Raw genomic sequence first — 24,987 nt, 5'->3', positions numbered from 1 at the left:
AATTTATCGCTCTCTCAAAAACAGCGGTATGAGCAAAAACCGCTCTCTTTTCGCTCTGCTCTTCTCTTTTGTTCAGCACCAAAATCACTCCAAATTCTTTCACGCGTTTCATTTCCCGCTTCAAAAATCACTCCAATAAAATTGATTGAAAAAAGGACTTCTTCAATACGCCCCAATACAATTCAAATTCTTTGAATTGTAAAAAACCAAGAGCATCGCAATATAGCAACACGGTTCTCATTTTGCTTTGAATTGGAAAGAAAAAAATTCACACGGCAAAATCACCTCTACTTCCTGTTTCGGCATGATCAAACTCAACTCTCCAATTTGACTAGAAAAATTATGAAAATATGTGAACAGATCTTAAAAAAAGACAGCGCCCCAAAACAATTCAAATTCTTTGAATTGTAAAGAGACAGAGCACCAATACAATCCAACTCTTGGATTGTAAAAAAAATTAGGAGCGCTATAATAGCCGTCTGATTTTCTCGGCCCAACAACACCGGGGTGGGACGTCTATTTTTTTTGAAATTTGACTAAAATGTCCGCCCCTATTTTTAGGTTCTAGTCAGTTTAGAAAGCAAAAATATTTTAGGTTTTGAAAAATAACTGGACAGGGGTTTTCGGAGGTTTTTTTTTGGGGGGGCAAGAATTGAAAACAAGTCGGAGATTTTCGCTTGGGGGGGTTAAATTCGCTGTACCGGCAGGATTATTCCATGGCGCTTTTGGTTTATATAGTAAAAAGGTATAAAACAAATAACAAAAACATCAAACATAAATCATTGCAAACATCATCATTGTTTTCTTTAAAAAAAATTAAAAACAATTGCAAATTTTAGCAAAATAATGCTAAAATTTGTGATATTAACATCTTCAGAACCGTTTCAATTTCTCCAGAAAATATCCAGTATCTCTCTTTCACACCATAAAAATTTCACTGGCTCATAAAAATCAATAAATTTGGAACATAACAATTTTCAGAAAGATAAATTTGTACCCTAAACCTCCACAAATACGATGGAAAATTTAAGGAAGCGTAGAAACGGCATTCAAAAACAAAATGAACAAAATATAAAAACTTTAATGAGTTTTTAAAATAGTACAAGGAAACATAAAGCCCAACAAAGTTATTTTGCAATTAGAGCACTAAAAAGCTCGCAAAACAATGGGCAAGTCATAGTAGGCTAAGAAACTTGTCTAAGATTAAAAGAAAAACTGCAAAAAAATATAAAAATGGTTTAAAATTTCTCAATTTTTCAGTCATTTAAAATTCGGAACATAACAATTGTTCAGTCAAGAAAACCAAGATCTTTACCAAAAAAGCTTTAGTCGATTGTCATCTGAATAATCCTGAAGTAGCAAGCTTCTACTCAGATCCCACTTAAAGCATTAAAACCAAAAAACAGGCAAAAACTCATTTAATTCCGTCTAAAAATCAGCAAAACATGAAAAACCTCCAAATTAGCATTAAACTCAAATTAAATATTTGAAACCTTCATTTCCCATCAGAACAAGCTTAAAACTAATACAATATCATAATCAAACCTCATAACCATCAAAAGCTGCAAAAAACTGCTTTTAAAAGCCGCACATGAACAAAAAAAATTCGCTCGCTTTGAAAAATTTTTTTCACACATCAATTTCTCGCTCTCTCAAAAACAGCGGTATGAACAAAAACCGCTCTCTTTTCGCTCTGCTCTTCTCTTTTGTTCAGCACCAAAATCACTCCAAATTCTTTCACGCGTTTCATTTCCCGCTTCAAAAATCACTCCAATAAAACTGATTAAAAAAAGGACTTTTTCTCTTCGAGTCGAAAAATTAAGAAAAGTAGTTATTTTTCGCCATTTTTTTGTCATATTTCTCAACAAAAAATGATTCTTACCAACAAAACTGAAACCAATTGTTATCATAAATTTTCTCAAGTAGAAGCGGTTTCTTCAATACCCATTTGAGCCAGTAAAACAAAATAATCGTCAAAAAACCGCAAAAATTAGCCCGAAAATCAGCAAAATACATTAAAATCCTCCGAATTATCATAAAATTCATATGAATTTCCAAAAACCTTCAAACCACTACTGAAATTAGCCTAAAAATAAAACAAAATCATATCCAAACCTCTTAACCAAAATAAATGAAAAAAAACTGCTTTAAAATGCCGCAAGTGAACAAAAAAATTTGCTCGCTTAGAGAAAATTTTTTCACACATCAATTTCTCGCACTCTCAAAAAGAGCGGTATGAACAAAAACCGCTCTCTTTTCGCTCTGCTCTTCTCTTTTGTTCAGCACCAAAATCACTCCAAATTCTTTCACGCGTTTCATTTCCCGCTTCAAAAATCACTCCAATAAAATTGATTAAAAAAAGGACTTCTCCAATACTCCTCTTCGAGTCGTAAGAATACAGCGCCCCAATACAATTCAAATTCTTTGAATTGTAAAAAACCAAGAGCATCGCAATATAGCAACACGGTTTTCTCACTTTGCTATAAGTTGGAAAGAAAAAAAAATCAAACGGCAAAATCACTGGCTTTTTCGCTCTACTTCCTGTTTCGGCATGACCAAACTCAACTCTCCAATTTGACTAGAAAAATTATGAAAATGTGTGAACAGATCTTAAAAAAAGCCAACGCTCCAAAACAATTCAAATTCTTTAAATTGTAAAAAGACAGAGCACCAATACAATCCAATTCTTGGATTGTAAAAAAAAATTAAGAGCGCTATAATAGCCGTCTGATTTTCTAGGCCCAACAACAACGGGGTGGGACGTCTAATTTTTTTTTTGAAACTTTACTAAAATGTCCGCCCTTATTTTTAGGTTCTAGTCAGTTTTTTAAGATTTTATGGTGCTATATCATTTGTTCATTCGTCTAAATTTTTCTTAGGCTAATTGAAACCAGTTCTAATTCCTTGCAAATTTTGCACATTTCTCCTCAACTAATTAGAAGCTAAAAGCTTTTTTTCCACTCTTATCGTTTTATTTATTGAAAGCTAAAACATTTGAGGTTTTGAAAATTAAAAGCTGGCGAATTTCATTAAAATAACTGGACAGGGGTTTTTGAGGTTTTTTTTTTTTTGGGGGGGGGGCAAGTCGCAGATTTTCGCTTGGGGGGGGGTTAAATTCGCTGTACGGGCAGGATTATTCCATGGCGCTTTTGGTTTATATAGTAAAACGGAATAAAACAAATAACAAAAACATCAAACATAAGTCATAGCAAACATCATTGTTTTCTTTAAAAAAAACTAAATTCGCCAGCTTTTATCAACAAGAGATCAGACGTATCTACTAAATGACAGAACTTCGATCACAGAACTTTGCTAACCCGTTCAATGCGTCAAACCAGTCGAATTGTCAACTGCTAGTTTTCATTAAAAAACTATTTCAATGGTGGAGTATAGCGACAAGAAAAGTAAGATTCCATTTTTCGCGTGTTTTATTATAAATTTTGGAATTCCATGATGTAATTTTTGTCAAACCGTTATATAAAAAACATAAATTGTAAGTGTGGTATTGTAAGTATAGTTGTGGGGTATTGTAAGCGTAAATTTAAGTATAGTTATGAACTTAAAATTTCAAAACACTCATTTGCACATTTTCAAATGATAAAAGTCTGCAGTTCCGGAAGTTAAAATGTCGGAGCTAAAATTTGCTGCTTAGCCAAAAGTTGCTAACTCGTTGACTTTCGTCATTTTAAAACGTGCGAGTTGCGTGTTTTAAACGTAGTTAAGTGATTCTGCAGAAGTCACTTTGAAATTTTGACTTAATATCTTGAGCCGCTTTACGGTTCTCAATGAACGCCAGAAGTGCTCAGTGACTTCAAGCAGAGTCACTTAACCATTACTTCAGGTACCATCAGAAGAGTTGGCCAAATCAAATTTTGCATCAACAGAAGAACTATCATTGATTTGAATAAATGCCACTGGGGAAAGTGTAGGAATGCACGAATTTTTGATATTCAAGATCGCGTTGTCCAAGAGGGTATCAACGGACAACTACACATCACCCTGCGCAACAATTGAGTAAGAAAATTTTTTGTTAGTAGACTGGATATATGAGTAGGGATTATTTTTCAAAAAATCCGGTTCTACTTATTTTTATTGGGTGTAAAATGAATAGGAAAAATTCCTGCATGTATGGCAGCGGAAAAGCTGACCTAATAAGTTCTCTGCGACACAAATTTTGTTGCAAAAACGAATTTTGATACAGTCTGATATGTGCAAGAAGAACTGTGTTCTGTCAAACGCTGTGGCAGTTCAGCCCCTCCTGGTACGTTGGACTACACCTTTCACTTTCTCACACTTCACGCGTGCACCATCACAAACTCTCACTATACACAAGAAAGTTCTAGCCCAAAAAGGAGGGGGCGGTACAAAATTTCACTTTTTAAAAAAGCCAATTGGGCCATATAAGCCCCGCTGCAAGTGTTTTTTGGACAATATAGGTACAAATACAGGATGAGACAAGATTTTTTAGTTTTGTTTTGGATCTTAAGGCCTCTGCGCTATTACTTTCTATGATTCTTGCTCGTCTTCTCTTTTTGGTAGGTGGTTGATCTTGCAGATTTTGTTGTTCAATTGTGACTTGGAGGTTGGCTGGCGGTTGTTCATCAATTGTGATTGAAGGCTGGGGGCTGCTATCTGAATCTTCTATCGCTTGACTTAGAATAAATCCATCGCAAGCTGCGTCTGTAGAGGAACCACTGTCCGAAAACTCTGACAAATTGTCAAAATCTACCAAATTTTGATTCAATTCGTCCTCGCTATAATTTCGCTGGCGAAAACCTGGGTCGGGAATTGAGTTGAAACTTGTGTTTAGATTGCTATTAGTTTGTGGAACGTTTGCTGACTGTTGCGTTTGGCGCTTGTTTTTTGCTGGTTTTTGTTTTTTTTACCTGCTGCGAATTATCCTGCGCCTGCTGCCCGCTTTCTTGCGCCTGCTGAACGCTTTTCTGCTCGCTTTCGCCCGAGTCATCTGCGCCCCAATCGGGCTCATTCATTATTGACTTGAAGAATATATCCTTTCTTATTGAACGATGACCATAGGGCAGCATGGAAACTTGGTCACTCATAATAAATCGTTTGTCATCGTAGCCTGACATAGACTTCTTGTTGACAACAATTGTGTGCAGCCTGTGGTTGCTTGAACTTACTCTTGTGTCGAGCAGACGCACCTCCTCATTGCCCAAAAGAGTTCGTTTGTACAGCTCGTGGGTCATACTGCGGCGTACATCTTTTGTGACTCCTTTTGCTGACTGCTTAGCGGGACCTGGAATGAAACATTGATTCATTTGCAATCCATGCAAGCTTTCCTGCCTGCGGAAAAAAACTTGAACTACCTGAATGCCTTTTGCGTACTGGTTTTTATTGAAGGATTGCGTTTGTCTGATGTGGGTGAGTGTGAAAGACTTATACTTGCCTTCCGCGAGCTTTATCGAGTACAGCTCGGGCTTCAGTCCACAAAACTCTGCAATTGGCTCTCTTCCCATCTCGTCTTTGAACTTTAACGTGACTCGGGCATTTTCCCTACTGTACAAGGGGTGTTCTGGTGGAAAGTTTGAGAAATCGAACTGCGCAGCGACCAACTTTTTCCACTGTAGTTCTACAAAGAAGTCTCGTGAACGGACTTCATATAGGAAAGAGTCCGTGTTTGAATAAAGCAAATTGCAGTCAAAGTTTTTCTTTGTAGTGAAACTCGAACATGAACTTCTTTGCCAAGTCCAATATACAGGCACCCACTATGGTTGGCTTGTCCCAAAGTATTTCCGATTGCTGAAGGCATACAGTGACAAGATCTTCACTAATAATTTTTGACGATTGGCACTCGGGCTTGTCTGTCCACTTTAGCGTTTCGTCTTCAGTGCGGGTTAATTTGACTTTCATTCGGTTTCGCTTTCCTTCACAAGTTTTTGCCAAAGGACGAATTAAACATCAATTTAAAAATTCTGCCTCAAATGTATTTATTCTCTGCTTGCTTTCGCTTTTCCGTATTCAGTTTCACGTATAGGGCGAGCCACTTTTTATGTTTGAATGAAAGCACTCTATGGAGCTTGGTTATCACCAATCCTAGTTCGACAGAGTTTGGTAGTGCAGTGTGTAATTTTGTTTATCAATCAGCGTCTGAATGAGCTTTTTCACCTGCGGGATTTTTTAATTTGCATATCGGCCAACAAGCTGCTTTGATACTCGCTGAGCCAGCATTCATCAATCGCTTCTTTTGTGAGTGCCAAAGCAAAATCAGAATGTAGATCGTGCAGGCTGTCGGGGTAACTTAAATCGACTACAACTATGTATCCCACTTCATCGTCATCAGGCGTATTCAATATTCGGCGCAAAATTTCCTGGGCCTGCTCATGGGTCCATTCACTTTTTTCAAACATTTCGAATTCATGAGGGGGTAGGGGGAATTTTTCCATGATTCCTCCGTACAAATTATTGGCGTCGATCATTATTATAAACGAAATGTTCTTTGGTTGGTAGTCCGAAAGAAACTGGTTGTTTGCGCGACAAAACCGCTTGCTGTAAACCGAGCTCACGCCTCCTCTTATGAGACTTTCAACCATGTCAAGTTGTTCTCTCTCTGTTATAAGATGTAGTTTGGGATTGTATATTTTGAGCATTGCATCCCCTGACAAGTTGGAAGCGGTGTAGTACTTACAGTCAAGTCCATATGTGTCATAACAAACTTTTCGAAAACACAGTACTACTGCAGCAATAAGAAACATATCTGTTGTCAAATATAAGTTGTAGTAGTCGCCGATATTCCGGCACTCGAATAAATTGAACACTTCGAGGGCTCGTGCGTATTCATCTTCTGCAAACTGTTTGTCCATTTATCGAGAGGGGGGAAGCTGAGCCTCTTGTAATTTGTCAAAGCTATCGACGAAGCAATAAGGGAATGAGCCTTTTTGTTTCAACAAATTTACCGACCTCGTCGGCCACGATAAGAAATGTTGTTCCAATAAGGTGAATTGACCAGCTGGCAGGTTCTGCACCAACTTGTCAAGCGATGCATTCATGAATTTGAATGAGTCCAATAGTCTGATATACTAATACTGACTGGTCCAAGTCCAAACACCTTTCTGATTTTGGGTTGTTTTCATATGCACTCCAATTTGCAATGAGATGAATTTCTCACTTGTGCTTGGCACCACCGAAATTGCATTCTCATTCAGGTTTTGCAGTGCCAATACTACGTGATGAAGGTCATAGTTTGACAAGTTGTGAGTGAATAGTGGTGTGAAGTTTAAAGTTTTGCGTTTCAAGTTGCTGCGCATGTGCCCATCCCAGAAATTTTCCTGTGAAGTGACAGTGGTCTAAACAGTGGGATCTTTTGAAGATGTATTTAATTCGGTTTCACAAATCCAGCACATGGTAGCTTGATCTTTAGTGATTGTTGTCTCGCCGGAAAAATTTTTGTGTTGTTGTTTCACATCGTATATATCCCTAGCACTCTGCTCGAGTCAATTAACAAATTCAACCTTGACATTCGGACAACATTTGAGGTCGAAGTAAAATGGCTTTGCTTCATTCAAAGCAACAAAGAGCAGAGCATAGCAGCATGGCTTATATTCCTCCAATGCCCTAGTAACTGAATTTTGCTGTGTGTTGTAATCGTTGGCAACTGGTTCAATTATTGACTCCAGATCGAAAAATCCAACTATCGGCGCAAACCCTCGGGGTTGAACACTTTTGAATTCAAAGTTTTGCTGTTCCACTTTGGGCATTTTTATAATTGTTTGCGTGTTTTGATGACAAATTTCTTCATGTCTCCCATGTCTATCCAATGAAGTGCTTATATGGAAACAGTTACGACACAAATGATTGCCAACACGCTGGTGTTTTTCAAGAGACTTATGGATAAGCGCCCTGATATTTGTGATCAGAACATAGTGATGCATTGATCCATCACTTAGCAAGAGCAGATCCAGGTTGGCACTAAAGTTTCAGTTATTTGATATGCGGAAAGGAATCAGTTTATTCGAGTTTCGGAAAACATTAACGCGTACCTTGTTCAGCTGTTCAAATTTTTCAATTTGGTGAAAGCCATAGGCATCATGAATTCACCAACCGGTTGTTTTGCTCTCGGATTTTCCGAACTTTACATGATTGGATTTGTTCTTTGTCTCCATGGAGCATTAGGCGGTATCAATTGTGGCCCGAATGTCTTATTAAATTGAGCTGTACAGCAGTAGAGAAAACATTTCTCGTCTTGTCGGTTGCGAATATTCAACAGGTACTGGCTTTTTGCTAGATCAGTAGGCAAGGCCCAATACGACGAGGCTGCGATCAGCTTTGACGTGGCGAGTCTCAGTTCAATGTTTTCAATTCTATCTTCTGTCCAACCGCTGCGTTGCAAAGTTGTTCAATGCGAGCAGTATTTGTTCAACCATTCCAGCGAAATAGGATTTGCTCAAGCCTGTGAAGTCGACCCCCTGCATTTTTGAGTTGATGTATATTTTGATGCGATCTGGCTGACAGCTAACGTTTTCATCAGTCGCTGGTTTCGTGAGTTGTACCAGTGCGCTAAACTGAAGTTTTTGTGCATGATTTTGGGTGTTGAGTTGAACAACGTTTTCAATCTCATCACGTTTGCTACGCAAGAAATTTTGCAAGTCTATTTCATGCTCTCCCACTGGTGTGTCATATGTTTTCAACACACCACCGAATGCTTGCTCGGAATGAAGAATTCCCAAATTTTGATTGTTTTCCGCATCAGCATCCCATACCGGCAGTCCATGATTATTATTCATGTGCTCCATGAATTGAGGTTGTCTGTGAACAACTTGTTGAAGTATAGGCAATAGCGTGGGCGGGTTGAGTTGTGTTGTTGTCTCATATGCGTCTAGAGCTCGGTAACTTTTTCATTAGCAAATGCGCACTCATCGCACACGAATACGTTTGTTTGTGCATAATGTTTATGCACATCTTCCATGTGCCGACGTAAGCTGCATTTGTCGGAAAGTCTCTTTTTGCAAACTCTACACTTCTTTCATTACAGGTGTAAGAACTTGAGACGAATAAGGAACTGGGGCCGAAGTTTTCAAGAGGAAAGAATAAAAGTTTTTACTGTTGTTGATTAAACTGTTGATAAGACTGTTGAAAAATAATTAAGGACCTCTAGTTGAAAGTTAAGGCAAAAAGCAAATGAGAAAAATTTATTATTGGTGCGGACACATTTTTACAACACTCACAACCAATCAGCGTGCGCGTCTTTTTTGTCTACTTTTGGGATTGAAAGCTACTGCTCCACAAATAGTGATCGGGGTAGCAAGTCTACCAGACTGTTGTGTCAATATCACATAGATGCACATGTTTACCTGCTTGTCTAGTTTTTGTTGTTTCATCGCAGGTGATTCTGAGATCACAGTTTTACTTCTTATTTACATAGCCTAGTTTTGTTTCACTTTCTATACTGAATAATAGTAATTGGTGAAAAATGTTTATTGATTGTTCGTCATGTGAAAAAATCCAAGCTTTAACTGGGTTTATTTCAGCCCGGTCTGTTTTTGCTTATTTGTTTACAGCAATGTCTCACATACTTGTCTGTTCAATGTCTGAATTTCTCCGCATCGCCTAAATCCTTCTCTCAAAAAATCATGCAATGTCTAGCGCTAAGATTGATTGTTAGAGAAAACTAAATAAAAAACTAGTTTAAAGAAGGAAAAACAAAGTTCATACGTTGGAACACAATGAACAGCAACAAATGAAATGTTCAATATGTATAATGAGTTTGCAGAAGGTCTGTTTTGTTTAGAGTCGAGAAAACTTGATGACCTTCTTGACGAGGGCATAACATTGGCTCAATGGAGGTGTTTCATCGATGCTGACATCATCAGAAAAATTGTTGGCAAGCTATGGAAGAATTTCTTTATGTCTTTGGGAGTTTTTGTTTCTTCACTTGGCGACTGATCAAAATTCCAAAAACCAGATATTTGCTCAACTTCTTCTAGCTGCCCCCAATTGATTCTATGTTCAATATGTATAATGAGTTTGCAAAGGTCTGTTTTGTTTAGAGTCGAGAAAACTTGATGACCTTCTTGACGAGGGCATAACATTGGCTCAATGGAGGTGTTTCATCGATGCTGACATCATCAGAAAAATTGTTGGCAAGCTATGGAAGAATTTCTTTATGTCTTTGGGAGTTTTTGTTTCTTCACTTGGCGACTGATCAAAATTCCAAAAACCAGATATTTGCTCAACTTCTTCTAGCTGCCCCCAATTGATTCTCCCAAATCTCAATGCTGTCATGATCGTAGTCTGCAAAAAGTTTTCTTGTTCGCTTTGCCAATTTTTTCACATCCTGCTTTTTTTGTTTTAATGGGAGTAATACATCCATAATATCTTCTTGTCGTAACGATTTTTCCGGCGTTTTTGTAAGTTGAAACAAATCTTTCTGTTCTGTGTATTCAAGTATTGGTTCAATGTAATTAACGAACAAAAAAGCTGTTTCTTGTGTGCCATAATTGTGTCTTGTCATCAAAGCTTTCCTTTCACAAGGACAATATTTTTGAAGTTGTGACACATTCGCACAAGGGTTTTAGTGCCTCGCTCACTTGTTTTTGCATTTTTTAAATCTTCAGCAGCCATACTGCAGGTGATGGGCAAACGATTGAGATAAAGCAGAGTCTAAAACCAATTCTAGTAACAATAGAAATGAAAACTTGTTTTTATATGGTATGGAACTGAAAAGAAAAGCAGGTTCAAAGATGAAAGCAAATACTAGAAGAAGGTAAACTAACAAAAGACTTGCAATTATGTAATAGACAGCCAAAGAACTAAAGAATTTTCACAAAACTTATATTGAACAACAAGAAAGAACAATGGCGAAAAGATTGAAAAACTGTTGCAGACCAATTTGTTTATTTGACTTAACCATTTCATCATTATTCCGTCATGTCTATAAATAGAATTATGTCATATTGACCTAAGTTGAACTAGGGTGCTCTCGGGAAATATAAATAGAACAGAGGATGCGAGCTAATTTATCCAATGCTAATAAAAATTTGTCAGTTTTTAGATTTAAAGGTCGGGACTTGTAAAACTGTTTTCTGCTATGGCCTTTATAATGCTGGGCCCGGAGATGTTGCATTATTGAATGGAAATTTTTAAATTGCCTTGGACAATTGTGACATTGAATGGGTCTTGATTCAGCAGGGTATATTTTTTCCGATCTTTTGAAAATCATTTTTCGTATAAACGTCATAGCTGATAAAGAGGAGTAAAAATTTGTTTACACGCTAGGGTGGGTGCAATTGTTTGTTCAGCTGTTATCTTGTCTAGACATGTTGGCGTGGGTTTTTAAATTGTTTACATTCCAATAAACAGCATTAGTCATTCATCGTTTGATTACTTTGATACAGTTTGTCTCAACATATGCAACATTATGGGTAAGGTTTTGTCAAGGATGCTGAAAAAATTGTTGCGGTGACCATTAACTCAAATTCCAATGATGATCCTGAAGGCGAATAAAGCGGTCCTGTTATTTGCTCGAATGATTGATGAAATGTTACGTGATTGAAGAGATCCACCTATTTGTTTGCGAGCTGTTTTGGCTACTGCACTTTTCAGTGCTTGTTTTGCTGACTTTCTTTTGGTTGCAACTTCTACTAACTCCGGTGCTCCAATAAATCACGACCAATCTTTTTTGCTGCGGGCCAGAGAAATTTGAGTGCTAATGGCAGAGCAACTCTTCCAATACCTGCACCAAGGTTCCAAAACCGCTGCCTCTTTGTCTGTAGTGTCCGGAAAAATGCGCCATTGATTGATATGCTTGATTGCTGTAGTATGCCTCCATTTCAGTATACCTTCTGAAATTTCCAACTTTTCCGGTGCCAGTAAAAGGAATTAGTTTTCCCGTTTCGTTTCTCAACTCTACCTGGATGTTTTGAATATTGATAATATTGGCTTGTAATCCAAATTTGTGTAGGACTTGTGGTGTATGGGTGTCACTGTGATTATGCCACCGTTTCTCAAACGTCTTTCAGACTCAATGATTTTTATCACCGGAGCTCTCACATCACGAACGTTCTGATGTTCAATTATATCAACGTATACAAAACTTAACTGTGATCCGCTAGTGATATCAACTGGAAAATCTCCAACATGTCTGTTCAAAGAGTTGCCCGCATTTTCCGACTTGAAACCAATATTTATAAAACCAGGATTCGAAATATCTTTTGTTCCTCTAAAACCGAGAATACTGGGGACTTCTTCATCATCAGATGATAAACGTTCGTTAGGCCCAAATTTCACAACCTACTTTTGCGTTAGTGTCAAAATCATAGTCAAAGTTTTTCAATTGAGCGATTCGAGAAATTTCTTCCAGAAGCTCTTCTGAACTGTTGTATATACCTTTGCGAACTCTTCGAAATTGTCTGTTGCGGTTATGTGAAGTATCAAGTTCAGCGCCAGAATTAACGTGCGCAACTATTTCGGCTGAGTTTACATAGTGGATGTTTGATGGAAAAGATAATGAAGCAAGGGCAACCTGCCAATCTCCATCTAACTGTAATGGTTGAGCGAGTTGATTTCGAAATCTGATCATAGTATTATCGGTAAAAATTCCCATTGATGCATTTGATATCAAATCAATTGTAAATTCTATATGAATACTCATGTTTAGTCTTCAACAGGACGGACGTTTACTTGGACTATTTCTGGTTCATAAAATTTACCTTCAAATATTTGGTGGACTGAGGGTGGCAATCTTGAATACTGTGAAGACTTCGTCTGTTATAAATTTGTTTATAACCTTTCCTAAATATTTCGTCTGGCTTTGCAATCCGAACCAGGTCTCCTTCTTCGTATTTTTGCTTGTACTTTTTTGTGCTAATTGCTAAGGATATTAGTAACGGTTCATGTTTTTTGAAAATTTTATTAGGTGCAAGTTGGGTAACACGATTAACAGGAATGTTTATAGTATTTATTTTGGCAATTCCTTAGTACTGAGGCAATTCCTTAATATAAGTCGAGGTCCAATTTTCCTCCAAGTATTTGTGAATAACGTTTTTGAGCGATCGAAAATTCCTCTCGGTAAATGCCGACTTGGTTTCGTTTTCGGTTGTATATAAATGAATCTCCTTCTTTTCACAAAAATTTTCGAATTCACCTTTAAACTCGGATCCCTTGTCTGTCCAAACCCTGGTTTTTGTTTGATCATTTTTTTGTACGCGTCAACAGCGTCTTTTGCATATAAAGCCTAAATTGGTTGCACTCTAAGGTATCGCGATAAAACAACGGCCACCAGCAAAAATTTGACTCCATTGTTGTGTTAGGCAACTTTATCCATATACGCCTCATCGACAGACCAGATTTCGTTTATTCGGTATACAACAGCTTTCAGTCTCAGAAAAGTTTTTCTGAATTGTTTGTATTTTGTGTACCGGGCTTTCGACTGAAATTATTGAACAACTTCGGACCTTGGTAAACCGCTGGCTTTCTTCAAGTTAGCAATGCTACCAAAAGCTGCACTACCTTTTGTGTATAATTAGTTCACTTGTCTAACGTGAGAGGAAGTAATTTGCCCACGAGCTAGACGGTTGGATTTCGTCTTTTGCATCTTCAAAGCTTCCTTCATCGTCGTCAGAAGCTTTTGATTCTTCTGTTCCCGAGACCCCTGATTCTTCGTTTTCTGGTTCATCCTCAAACAACTGTAACTTTTCGTTTAGTGATAAGGGAAGAATTTTTTTTGCATTTATATTACAAGTTAATTGTGAACTGATATCTTGAAAGGTCAGGACTTTGTTAAGTTCAAGTGAAAGCTTAGAGGTTGTTTGTTGTACATCGTAAAGAAAATATGCGACAACAAATTCCATGCTTGACTTATTAACCATTAGTCTTGACGTCTGAGCCAGCGATAGAGATCCTGACTCTTCTATTTTCTCCAGTATTATAATCGCTTTTTCCAACTTTTTTTCTGTCAAGGTGTTTAATATCTCTGAAAACTCGCTCCCTGATTTCAGTTGAAACTTTTGTATCAATTTTCTCATCTCTAGTCTCATTTAACTCATCTTTTGAAATTCTCCAAAATATTATCTGTCTGCTGTTCCGTGGCTTGTTGCGTGGTAGGTGCTGGTGGAGACTTGCTTCTTTGCAACAGTGATATTTGTTTTGCTTTCTCTCCGACATTTTTTTGTTGAGAAGTTGAGTAATTTGAGGTTGTTCATTCGCATACATTTGGCGAGGAATCAGCACAAACTCTTCAGTGTGCATTTTGCTCCAGAAACACAATACAAGGTAACGCAATGAGTTTATTGAGACGGATTCCGGAATCCGATCGAAAAATTTTGAATCTCACTTTTTTCAACTCGCCTGTCTGCAGGTTTGTGTAGTAGTTTCTCGAACTTTTTTAATTCAACTTTATTGATTGGTACAACTCCAGAGAGTACGTTCATCACACAGTCACTCAAAAACCAAATCAAATCGCCGTAATGTAATGTTTTTATTTTAGCAGTGTTCTCATTCCTGTTATCTGCCCATTGCTTGAGCATGAGCAGATGTTTCTTTTTCATTTGTAATTGTTGTAATGACTGCTTCAGGGGAGGAAATGTAAAAAATAGAAGGATCCGGTCCAATAAGTAGCGTTGAATGTCACAAAGTGACTTGAATAATATTATGTGTTGTATTCAGATCAATGGTTCTGGACCATTTGCTCTGATGGAACACATTATGCTTAACCTATTTAACATGCATTTTACGATGACGTCCTGAAGTGGCTATTTTTACAAACTCTTTGTCGTTGTTAAGATTTCTTCACATGAATCGTCATAGATAAGCAGACAGTGTGATAAGTTTTTTGTTATATCAATCCCTGGTATAACTCGTTGCATATCTTTGAAAAGTGGTTGGAAATCTTTGTAGAAATAAAAAATTTTCTCAACGCATGGATGAAAGGTCGAACCTTTCAGTATTCGAAACAAGAGTTCTGTTTTACCACAACCACTTGGTCCTACAACTGACATGAATACCCTGTCAAGTGTAAGAAAAACGTTGTTCATAGTTTGGGATTAGGTAAAATGTAACCAACTAAAATCGATAAGAGAGCAATCCAAATTGATTTCTCTTCACAGCTGTCTGATAATAGAAAGAGCATAGAGAAGCAAAGAATGATCATTAAGACAATGATACTAACTCGAACAAAAAATATTACGTCGGACCTAGGCACTGTTGAATTCGAATAACAACGCCCTGGGGGCCTCCCCTTGTTGTTTACATCAAAGACTAAATTACTGATACCGGCGTCAACCTGTCTTTGATTCATTGGAGAAAAATAATTAATTGAAAAAAGAATTGAAACAAGAATGATGTTAAATTTCTGAATTATTTACTGTTTCATGTACCAGCACTCAAACAAATTGAAACCTTTAATATGACTTTTTATCTCTAGTTTATAACAAACGGTTGATGAGTCATTTTCCTCAAACGATGGTTGATTGAAGACTTTTTCAATTTCGGGGTGCTCCAAGACATACCCGCAACTCTTTCGCTATCTCATTAAGTGAAAGCTCACGTTCTGGTGGTGTTTTTTTCAACCTAAATTGAGGAACTTTTTTGGCCGCCCATTGCTTCTACGTGGGATTCGCTGCTCTTTGAGGGAATGCATAGGCTTCTGGTTTGTTTTGTTCATAGCCATAATTGAACTGATTCCAATGTTCTCGAGCTCTGTTTATTTTTTAGGTACCGTTGGACGTGATAGAAATTATCCATATGGACAGGAAAGCCCTAAAGCTGTCTAGCTCGTCGGGAGAAAGAGTAATGGTAGCAAAATAACAATTTGCTGCTGCGCTATAAAGTGAGTTGTAATGAGGTTGCTGTGCTGTGTTTGGCTTTTTGTTGAGATAGTTCGCTCGGTTCTGTTGATCACTTGAAAATTTATTCTGTATTGGTGGAGAGGGATCCTGAACTTTGTTGATTATAACAATAGGCTGATCGTCAAGTAGAGTCAAGCAAGTGAATATCTTCAAATTGTCTGACAGATAGGTTGTTAAAGTTGCTGTGTCTTCTCTGTGCATCACTTTGTGTCCACTGTGAAAATATTGTTGCTTTACGTTCCGTGCAGTGATTTGATCGTTTGTTGAACGAAAGTTTGAATGGAGATAACAGAAGGGTACTTTTTCTTCTGATATTATCTCTGAGATTTGGGGACAATTTAGATCCTCCAGATTATAAACAGTTTTTTATAAAAGCTTACTGAGGAGCTTACACTTTTCAATGCCTTTGGCAAAAAAATTTTCCGGGTGAATCGGAATCTGAAACTCAGACATATTGTTTTTAAATCACAGTAAGGTATATCAACTTCGTCCCAATCAAGACCGTGTAGGTTGTTGGTCAGCCAAATAACAGCTTGTCTATCGTGTGCGGGTAAATCAGTGAATTTAAGTGGGGGTTTGAAAAATATTGTATCGTTTTATCTGGAACACAAACTGAGTTCTTCTATAATGAATCCAAGTGACTTGAGTTTGAAACCTCCGAGATCGAGGACAATAATATTTGTGGTTTTGCCGCCAAAATTTTCCAGCATTCCAATTCACGAAACAAATGTGAATGAAAAATTTTCACTGATAGCACGAACAGTATTCTTGTCAAATGTCTAAAAAGACAATTATTTACTGGTGAGTAACGGGAAAGCGTAAAAACATCCAGGGCCTTTGTTTCTGCAATCTTTTATAAATCCAGCGCCGTCATGCAATGCATCAAGAAGTTGTAGCACTTTGCTTCGTTTCAGTAATGGATCTAGTCTTGAATTATCAATTCCAATGAAACCACCATAGGGTCTACATTTTAGTGCTATTTCTCCGTCAACTTCTTGATCTAATAAAGAACAAGCAGCTACGAAATATAACTGTCGATAAGATGTGTGTATAATTTATGTTACCTCTCAGTGATAAAACTTTTTCATGAATGAGCTTGATTGTCTTTTGTTCCTATTAAGTTCATTATTTACTGTTAACTTAACGTGAGCGTTTAGAGTTTGTGTTTAAAAATCTTTCAATTCTGATTGGTTGTTAACTCGAATAATAAATCCAGCACTGCGAATGGTCAAATTATTACGGAAAGTGTTGTGACCCTGAACATGTTTGGGCATGATCCGATCATTAATGATTTTATACATCTACTAACAGAATAGTTGTTTTGCTGTTGTTTTCACCAATTTATGAATGAATTTCTGGACATAGGTGATTATGACCATAATTGTCTACATACTTAGGTGAAAGCTTGTTTTCTTGTACAACTCTGGATTTTTTATCAATGTGTATGTATGTATGCATGCATGTATGTATATATGTATATGTATATATGTATATATATATATATATATATATATATATATATATATATGTACATGTAGGTATGTAAGTAGGTTTATATGTATGTATGTATTTATGTATGTATGTATAGATGTATGTATATGTGTATGTATGTGCGAATGTATGTATGTATGTATGTATGTATACACACACACACACACATATATATATATATATATATATATATATATATATGTATAATTATATTCTCATTACATAACTTCCATTTTTGGTCAAAAACAGGGGGACATTTTATTCAAATTTCAAATAAATTAGACGTCCCACCCCGGTGTTGTTGGGCCTAGAAAATCAGGCTTCCAAAAGTCTCCGCCCCCCCCCCCCCCGGTGCGGTTCTAGTCACTTTTTTACTACTGATAATGCCAATAAAGTGAATCTTATTTTTGCTCAAATATTTTTAAAGAACAGTTTGAATGAGAAAAAAAGGGGATTAGGTTTTGACAATTGTCAGATTTTGTTTTTCTTCTCTTAAAGAAGTACCGTGACCCTCAAATTCCCCGTAACCGTATCGCGCAAAATGCAAAAAGACGCGAAATTATTGAAAGATAACCAAAACTAACAGTAATGAAAACCTTTTCCAACACATCGATAGTGCGGAGAGACTAAAGAGTGAAAATTTGTGTATGTATCAAAAGTTGCCAGTGTGGTACTGACATTGTGTCTGTTGTCTACGAGGAGTCGCTTGTTGGACTGTTTGTGCTCGTCATCCAGGGGTTGATTCTGGAAGCCCATCTTAACGTGGCTGTAGAAATGGTCCTAAATTAACATTCACAAAACAGTCAAAATACTCACCACTACATAATCACTCAAATAACGCTTCATTTGGCCACAATAGTCTAGCAATGCACATGAGTAGTATAGTAAAATGAACGGATTGTCACGGGGGTGGGGGCGTCTCCACCCGTTAAGAATCGTGCGGTGAATTTCGGTGGTAAAAAAACTTGTTAAAATTTTCTCAATTTTGTGCTGCGGTAAAAACTTGAGCTACGGTAAAATTTTCGCGATTTTGGTGCGGTGGGAAAAACATAATATTTTGGCCTCATTTTAACGGGGTACAAAAAACTTGTTAAATTTTCTCGGTTTTGTGATGGTGAAAAACTTTTTTGGGGTTGAAAAATTTCTAAATTGAAAATTCTTAAATATTTTTGAAGTCGGAATAGACTATTGAGATCCTTTATGTTTTATTTCCGAGTTTTCTAGAATCTGTTCCGTTACAGATTGATGTTTCACATATCACATAGTCACATTTTTTGGGACTAGAATAAATTCCTCTGCAATTGTCATTTTGTTGTTTACTGGTCAAAAACGAATAATGAGCCAAACTAACTCAATATTTCGTCAGTGGTATGGCTCGTTTTTCGTCAAGGGAGGTTATTTTTCGCCGAACAATTTTGAAAATGTTCCCATCTTCTTGCAAATTTTATTTAAACTTTAAAAGTCCCTTTGATTACTGTGAAGATACATACAGCACAGAAATTACTTTCTGAGCTGAATTACGTATTACTCTTTGAGTTCATCGTCTGGCAATTGAACCATTCTACAGAGAATAAAAAATTGTCTCTTTCATTGTTAAGTGGTGTTACTTCTGCTTTGTCATACCGAATATAAAAGAATGCAGGAACGCTCAACTATGTTTGAACAATATCGCAAACAGTCAGACATTTTGGGATCAAGGTCTATGAGTTAATCTTTGGAACAGTTTGATGAACAGTGTGTTAAAAGTGTGCTATATTATAATGTTTGCCCAAATAGTCAACTTGCTGAATGTCACACGGTGACAAACAAAATGATGTGAGTTGAGTTTAAATCTATTGTTCTTGACCATTTACTTTGCTGTAGGTTGTTTCATAATTAACGTTTGTTTTTGTGACAACCTGTAGTAGCTAAGTTTACGAACTCTTTGTCATTGACGACATCTACACAAGAGTCGTCAAATATGAAAAAAATGTTTTCAATAATCTGCCTTAAATTGGTGTACCACTGCTATGAAAACATGAACTTCTCTTGGTATAATCTTGTTCACAGCATTGTGATAGGTAAAATATAACCAAATACCTTGATAAAATGGATATCAAAATTGAAATTTCTTCGCAACTAAATTCAAGAATGGTCAATCTGACTATACAAAGAGTAATTAGCAACAGTATTACAAACATTTGAACAATAAACACAACTTCAGATCTCGGTAGAACTGTTTCATTGCAAAATTTCCATGACGATTTACCACTGCTCTGTTACTCAAAAAACGATTCCTGAACTACAGCGTTAACTTGATGAACTGTTACCTCTTCCATCTCGAAAAGCAAAGAAAGTTTACAAAAAAAACGAAATTGAAAAAATCATTCTATCAAATAAAACAATTCACAAAAATTATAAACAATCGAAAAGTCTTTCATATGAAAAATAAAGCACTCAGAAACTCTGTCAGTGTTTTCATAGTGAACTAATTTGCGCACTTCCTCTACTCTCACCAGTTGTTTAAATTTCTCAGTCAAACTTGTGTCACTGTTTTGAATTTCTTTACCAGTTGGGCCTTCGGTCATGAGAAGTTTTTCGGATGGGAGACCTTGCGATGCTGTGACATTCTGTTTTTTCACTGAAGAGGGGCTCAATATTGTAAATAAGGTGAGTAAATGAGCAAACTTTTTTCGGTTAGCAAGTTTAACATTTCTCTGCAGATGTTGGTTCCCCGGTCTTCATTGTTTCGTCTTTCGAAATAGAACGGTTTAGTTTTACCTCCGCCGTTATCAACGCGCAAATAGTCGAACCCGGCGACAAGGGTGCTTCCACATTCGCCAATTCCTCTCTCATTAGTTAGCCAATAGAAGCAATTTACTCCTCTTGCACAGTCGTTATTGAACTTTCCTGGTTGAAAAGTGGTTTTGAGCAAATAAATTTAAAAGTTTTTGGCGGAATCGTCGGGAAGTCTAATGAGTTCAAATCAACAACGGGAGTTTTGAAGTCGTTGGGACAACACTTGGATTTCTTCTAATCCTTTGGCGTAAGAAATTTCTTGGGGATTCCTCAAACGAATGCTCTAAATAATTTGTGTGAGGTATATGTCCGGATAGTTTTCTGAGCTCCAGGCCGATCTGTGTAAATTAAATTTTTGGTGATCCAAAAAAAAGTTTTTTGTTCAGGAGTACGGTCTTTCAACTTCAGAGGGAAAAGAGAACGCAGTCGTATACAGCAAGTTCTTTGACAATGAAATTCTTCCTTTTATGACCACAACCATCAAGGGCTATCACAATTGATTTGCTGCTCAAGATTCCAGAAATGAAAAACTTTTCGGGGAAAAAGATTAATGTAAAAGCAAAATAAAAATCCAGAAAGATGGCCAATGAAACAGCTTTCAATATGAGAGCACGTATGCATAATCAGGTCCTACGTTATATAGATCTTGAATGAAGACACCAGCATCGCGCAATATATGAAAAAAAATATTTTGATGCCTTCAGGTAAGAGTTATCAATTCCACTGGCCTCAAAAAGGACGCCAGCAAAATCAAGATCAAAACTTTCTAAGTCACTAAAATATTCACCTGAAGCCGGGAAGTGATTTAATCTTACTGAATTTTCAGGGTAAGTTGTAGAAACGGCTGATTATTTTTCGTGAATATTTTAACAATTCTTAGAAACACCTGCCAAGTTCTTTAACCGTCTAACTCAACTGTAACCAAACTATTGGATTTTATTTCCAGAAAAGTTCGAAAGGTTCGAACTCGCTATTAATGGGAACCTTCGAAAAATACAAAGTAAGATTTTGTCAATCTAAAAATAGCAGGCACACTGGCTCTTAAAACAGAAACTCTGATCGACTAGGCCCCAAAAAACCAACTTAGTTAATTGAACCTTGTTGTATCTGTGCAAAACTTCTCGGATTGGCTATGATAAAAAACTGAACTTCACCCAGTCTGTAGAACAAAACTATTTTGCGGTTTCGCAGGCATAAGGATATTTGTGCGCATCTGTTTTCTCATTGGTTGCGATTGGAAAACAATATCCAGCTTTTATTGCTAATGTCAGAGTAGTGGGTATAGTTTGAGCTATTCTTAGAATGCACACATACGAATATGTATGGAAAACATTATAATACAATTATTTATTTAATTTTTCACACAAACTCTTTTCCGCAACCCGAACTAAAAAACCGTGACACTACAGAATTTTTCTAAAATAGATTCAATTTCTTACTGCTTAATTAAGGAAACTTTTTTTCTTGTGGTAATTTCATATTTTGAAAAACTATTCCCTTCAAAACTTAGCCACAAAGTGAAGGAAAAACAAAAATTATCCTTTAAAATTTGTGATACCCAAACTTAACGTGAGAATAAATTTCTCTAATTTGTGCAATTAGAGAAACCTTAGAAAAGTTTATTTGATTCTTAAAACTACCGCTCTTCTTGTTCTTCATTGTGATCTTATTTTGGACATGTCTCGGTCCCGATTCAAGAACAATACAATACCCGACCTACAAAAAGTCATTGTTAAACAAGACAATGAGATTGGAATTGTTGATTTGCAAGACAATGAGTGGATAACCACCAATCAAATGGCGCTACCAATCGTCAATTTTGACTACATCCAATCATCTAGATTTGAAAGGCGTTGATGAAAGGGGCGCAGTACACAATTTACAATGTCAACGGATAAGTAAGGGAATTTGTATTTGGCCCCAAGAGGATAGGACAGATAAAAATGTGAGGAAAATTCCTCACGACTATGATATCAAAGAGACTTCATATGAAAACCAGGAGGGCTACTGGAGGGATTGTGATGAGAGTTTCAGGCGGATTCAGGCAAATCTTGAAAGTCCTGATGACACAACTGAACAATGTTTTCCGTTACCAGATACAACTCCTACTCCGTCAACCCCAGAACCGTCACAAACTACCCTACTTGCAAGCAGAAGTCATGAGACCAGCAGTCAGTTGCAAGCAGCAGCCACCAGTCAGCCTTTCCTTTGCTTCAAAAACGCAAAAATCTGATATCAACTTCAAAAGCTAGACTAGCATTTCTTTGTTAATGGATTTTTTTTGTGAGTTTTTGTGTGAAGTTTGATATAGATTTCTTCATTTGTAGGACTATTATTGATACACATTTTGAAGAATGAAATTAAAACATTGATCCAGTATTTTTAATTTAAGTACAAATAGTAATATTGTAAAAATCTTGGAGTAATCTTGAGACGACATACTACTACTTAAAAAAGAACTCAAACATGATACAACGTCTTTATCTTGGCCATAAAAAATTAGTAACATGCTGGATAGAATACCTACTAGAAGAAAGTAGCCTTTCTTGATATAGTCAGCCAATCACAAAAGACCTGTCTCAAGTAGTTTGACCATACCTTTGTCTAGGCTAACAAAAAAATGTTGGAACATGAACCAGACAGACTTAGCTTTTCCAAACATACCTAGTAACAGACAGACAAATCCTTCCAATATCTCCGCAACCAATCACAGAAGCCGACGGTACAAGTTTACATAAACACAAAAGATTTCAATTCTGCTCGTTTGGTAGCTGCAGAGAGGAGAGCATGTGTAAATCAAGCATGTTCGGCTTAACACATACTAAAATATCAAGAGAATTAAGGCTAGACTTTTTGCTTCTATAATGCGAACAAAGTGCACCGCTGATCTGCTGTAAAATATCACCTAGATTTTTGTACCAATTTTATAAACATACCCGGCAGATTGCCAGAAAATAGTCACCGTTGATTCCAATAAGCATGATTGGGATTGAAAGAAGATATTAAAAAAAGATTTTTGTACAAAAACATTTTTTAAGTCCGATTTATTTTGATGGCATTTCGTAGTTGAACATACTTCTGTTTCTTAGAGAGAGGCTACAGGGGCTACTATCAATACCAATAAGCATTAGAGAGAGGTAACTAATACTGATAGGAACAACGTTCAAATAGCGGGCATCTAAAATTGGGCTTTATGGGTTTCTCCCGTTTCTATTTCTGACTTCAATTTTTTATACTGACTCTGTTAATTTTGAATTGCTTTGCTGAGCAACTGATGTTCAAAATCATTTTTTAGCAGAAGGAGAGAAGAGAGAAACTATCCTAGAGAAGTCAAAAAGATTTCACGCAAAATGTTGAAAAAGCGGCAAAATGAGGTAAAGCGAAACATTTTTTTGTTCGACGAAGTAAAAAAAAACATTGCAGGACAAGTCAGGACGTACAATTCCAAAAATTTTCAATAACTAAACTAAAAAGAAAAACTATACCTAGAATGGATTATGAGTGAATTGAGAAAACCATTTTAAAAAAAATCAGATAAAAAAAAAGAAAAAAACAGAAAATCAATGTCAAAATGCCGCATGTGAACAAAAAAACCACTAAAGAGAAAAGAAAACTTAATTCAAATAAAAAACTAGGCCTAGAATGAGCTGTGAATGAATTGGGAAAAACCATTTAGAAAAAAATCCGATTCAAAAAAATTGACAAAACTGTAAAAATCAGATTGAAATTGCCGCATGTGAACAAAAAACAACTACCGAGAAACCGAATTTTTGTTCAAACACAGTTTTCTCACTCTACTTTAAAATTAGAGCGAAAAAAATTCACGCCGCAAAACCACTCGCTTTTTCGCTCCATTTCCTGTTTCGGCGTGACCAAAATCACTGCTCCAATTTGACTTCAAAAATCATGAAAATGAGTGAACAGATCTTAAAAAAAAGACAGCGCCCCAATACAATTCAAATTCTTTGAATTGTAAAAAAAATAGGAGCGCAATAATAGTCGGCTGAGACCATGAGGGCGGCTATTAAAAACAACAAACCGTTGAATTTTTCATCTGGATCACAACAGGCAGTAGAATTCAGTCGCCCATCATAATTTCCCGTTAAAACTATCAATATTCTATTATCCTACCCAATTTTTCACCCAAGTGCATGTTTATACTTGTATAATTACGTATAAACCTTTAGTGTCACAATTTAACATCATTTAATTGTTTTTATCAACAATAAACAAGTTTTCGAATAACTAAATTGCCTTTTATTGATTTTATTGTTAAGTTTTTAACATAAAATTGTCAAAAATGGACCATTTTTGATCGAAAAAATACACAATTTGTTAAGGACAATGTCCTATCTTGAATTTTATGTATGCGAATTGCTTCATAACACATATTTAAAACACTTTTTCAGTGAATGTCGCAACATCTCATCCTTTCACGCATTACTTGCATTTCGACAACAATTTGGTCACGCATTACGGTCATTTCACAAAATCTTTGTAGTTAAATTGTGCAAAGTCGCCATTCTTTTCTCCTTCAAGGCTAACTTTGACGTGGATCTTAAATCTTCACGTGGAGCCTTGGTAGTTAAATTTCATTAGATTTCTAATCGCGCACGTTAATCTGGGTAACATATGGTCAATCAAATATCAAAATAAAAACAAGTGGATTTAGACCAACGAACACAGAGTTCAACTCCTGTTACCGTCGCAATTGAGCAATATCCTGGCAATCTCTCTATCACACACACACGCATGCTAGTTTTCAAATTAAAAAATAAAAAACGGGAATAGTCGATTCTGACTAAAAAAGGGTTAAAGAATTTTTAATTATGAAATGCAATTTTATCAACCCCAAAAATTGCAAAAATTTTCTCTCCACCTTCACAAAACCTTGAAAATTGAACAAGTTTTTCCC

General features: G+C 36.5%; 1 protein-coding gene across 1 annotated transcript in view; it reads right to left on the bottom strand.

Annotated features, from left to right (window-relative positions):
- LOC142336205 (mediator of RNA polymerase II transcription subunit 12-like protein) overlaps window positions 1-24,987 on the bottom strand; it is a 305,636-nt gene that overhangs the window by 279,920 nt on the left and 729 nt on the right. The window contains exon 2 of the mRNA XM_075384862.1: window positions 17,973-18,074. Within this exon, the coding sequence (XP_075240977.1) occupies window positions 17,973-18,074 (102 nt within the window). The remainder of the gene's footprint in view (window positions 1-17,972; window positions 18,075-24,987) is intronic.

The sequence above is a fragment of the Convolutriloba macropyga genome, chromosome 3, assembly GCF_964194025.1.
Source record: "Convolutriloba macropyga chromosome 3, txConMacr16.3, whole genome shotgun sequence".
NCBI lineage: Eukaryota > Metazoa > Xenacoelomorpha > Acoela > Convolutidae > Convolutriloba > Convolutriloba macropyga.
The sequence above is the reverse complement of the archived record's forward strand: the minus strand, read 5'-3'. Positions and strand labels throughout refer to the sequence as shown.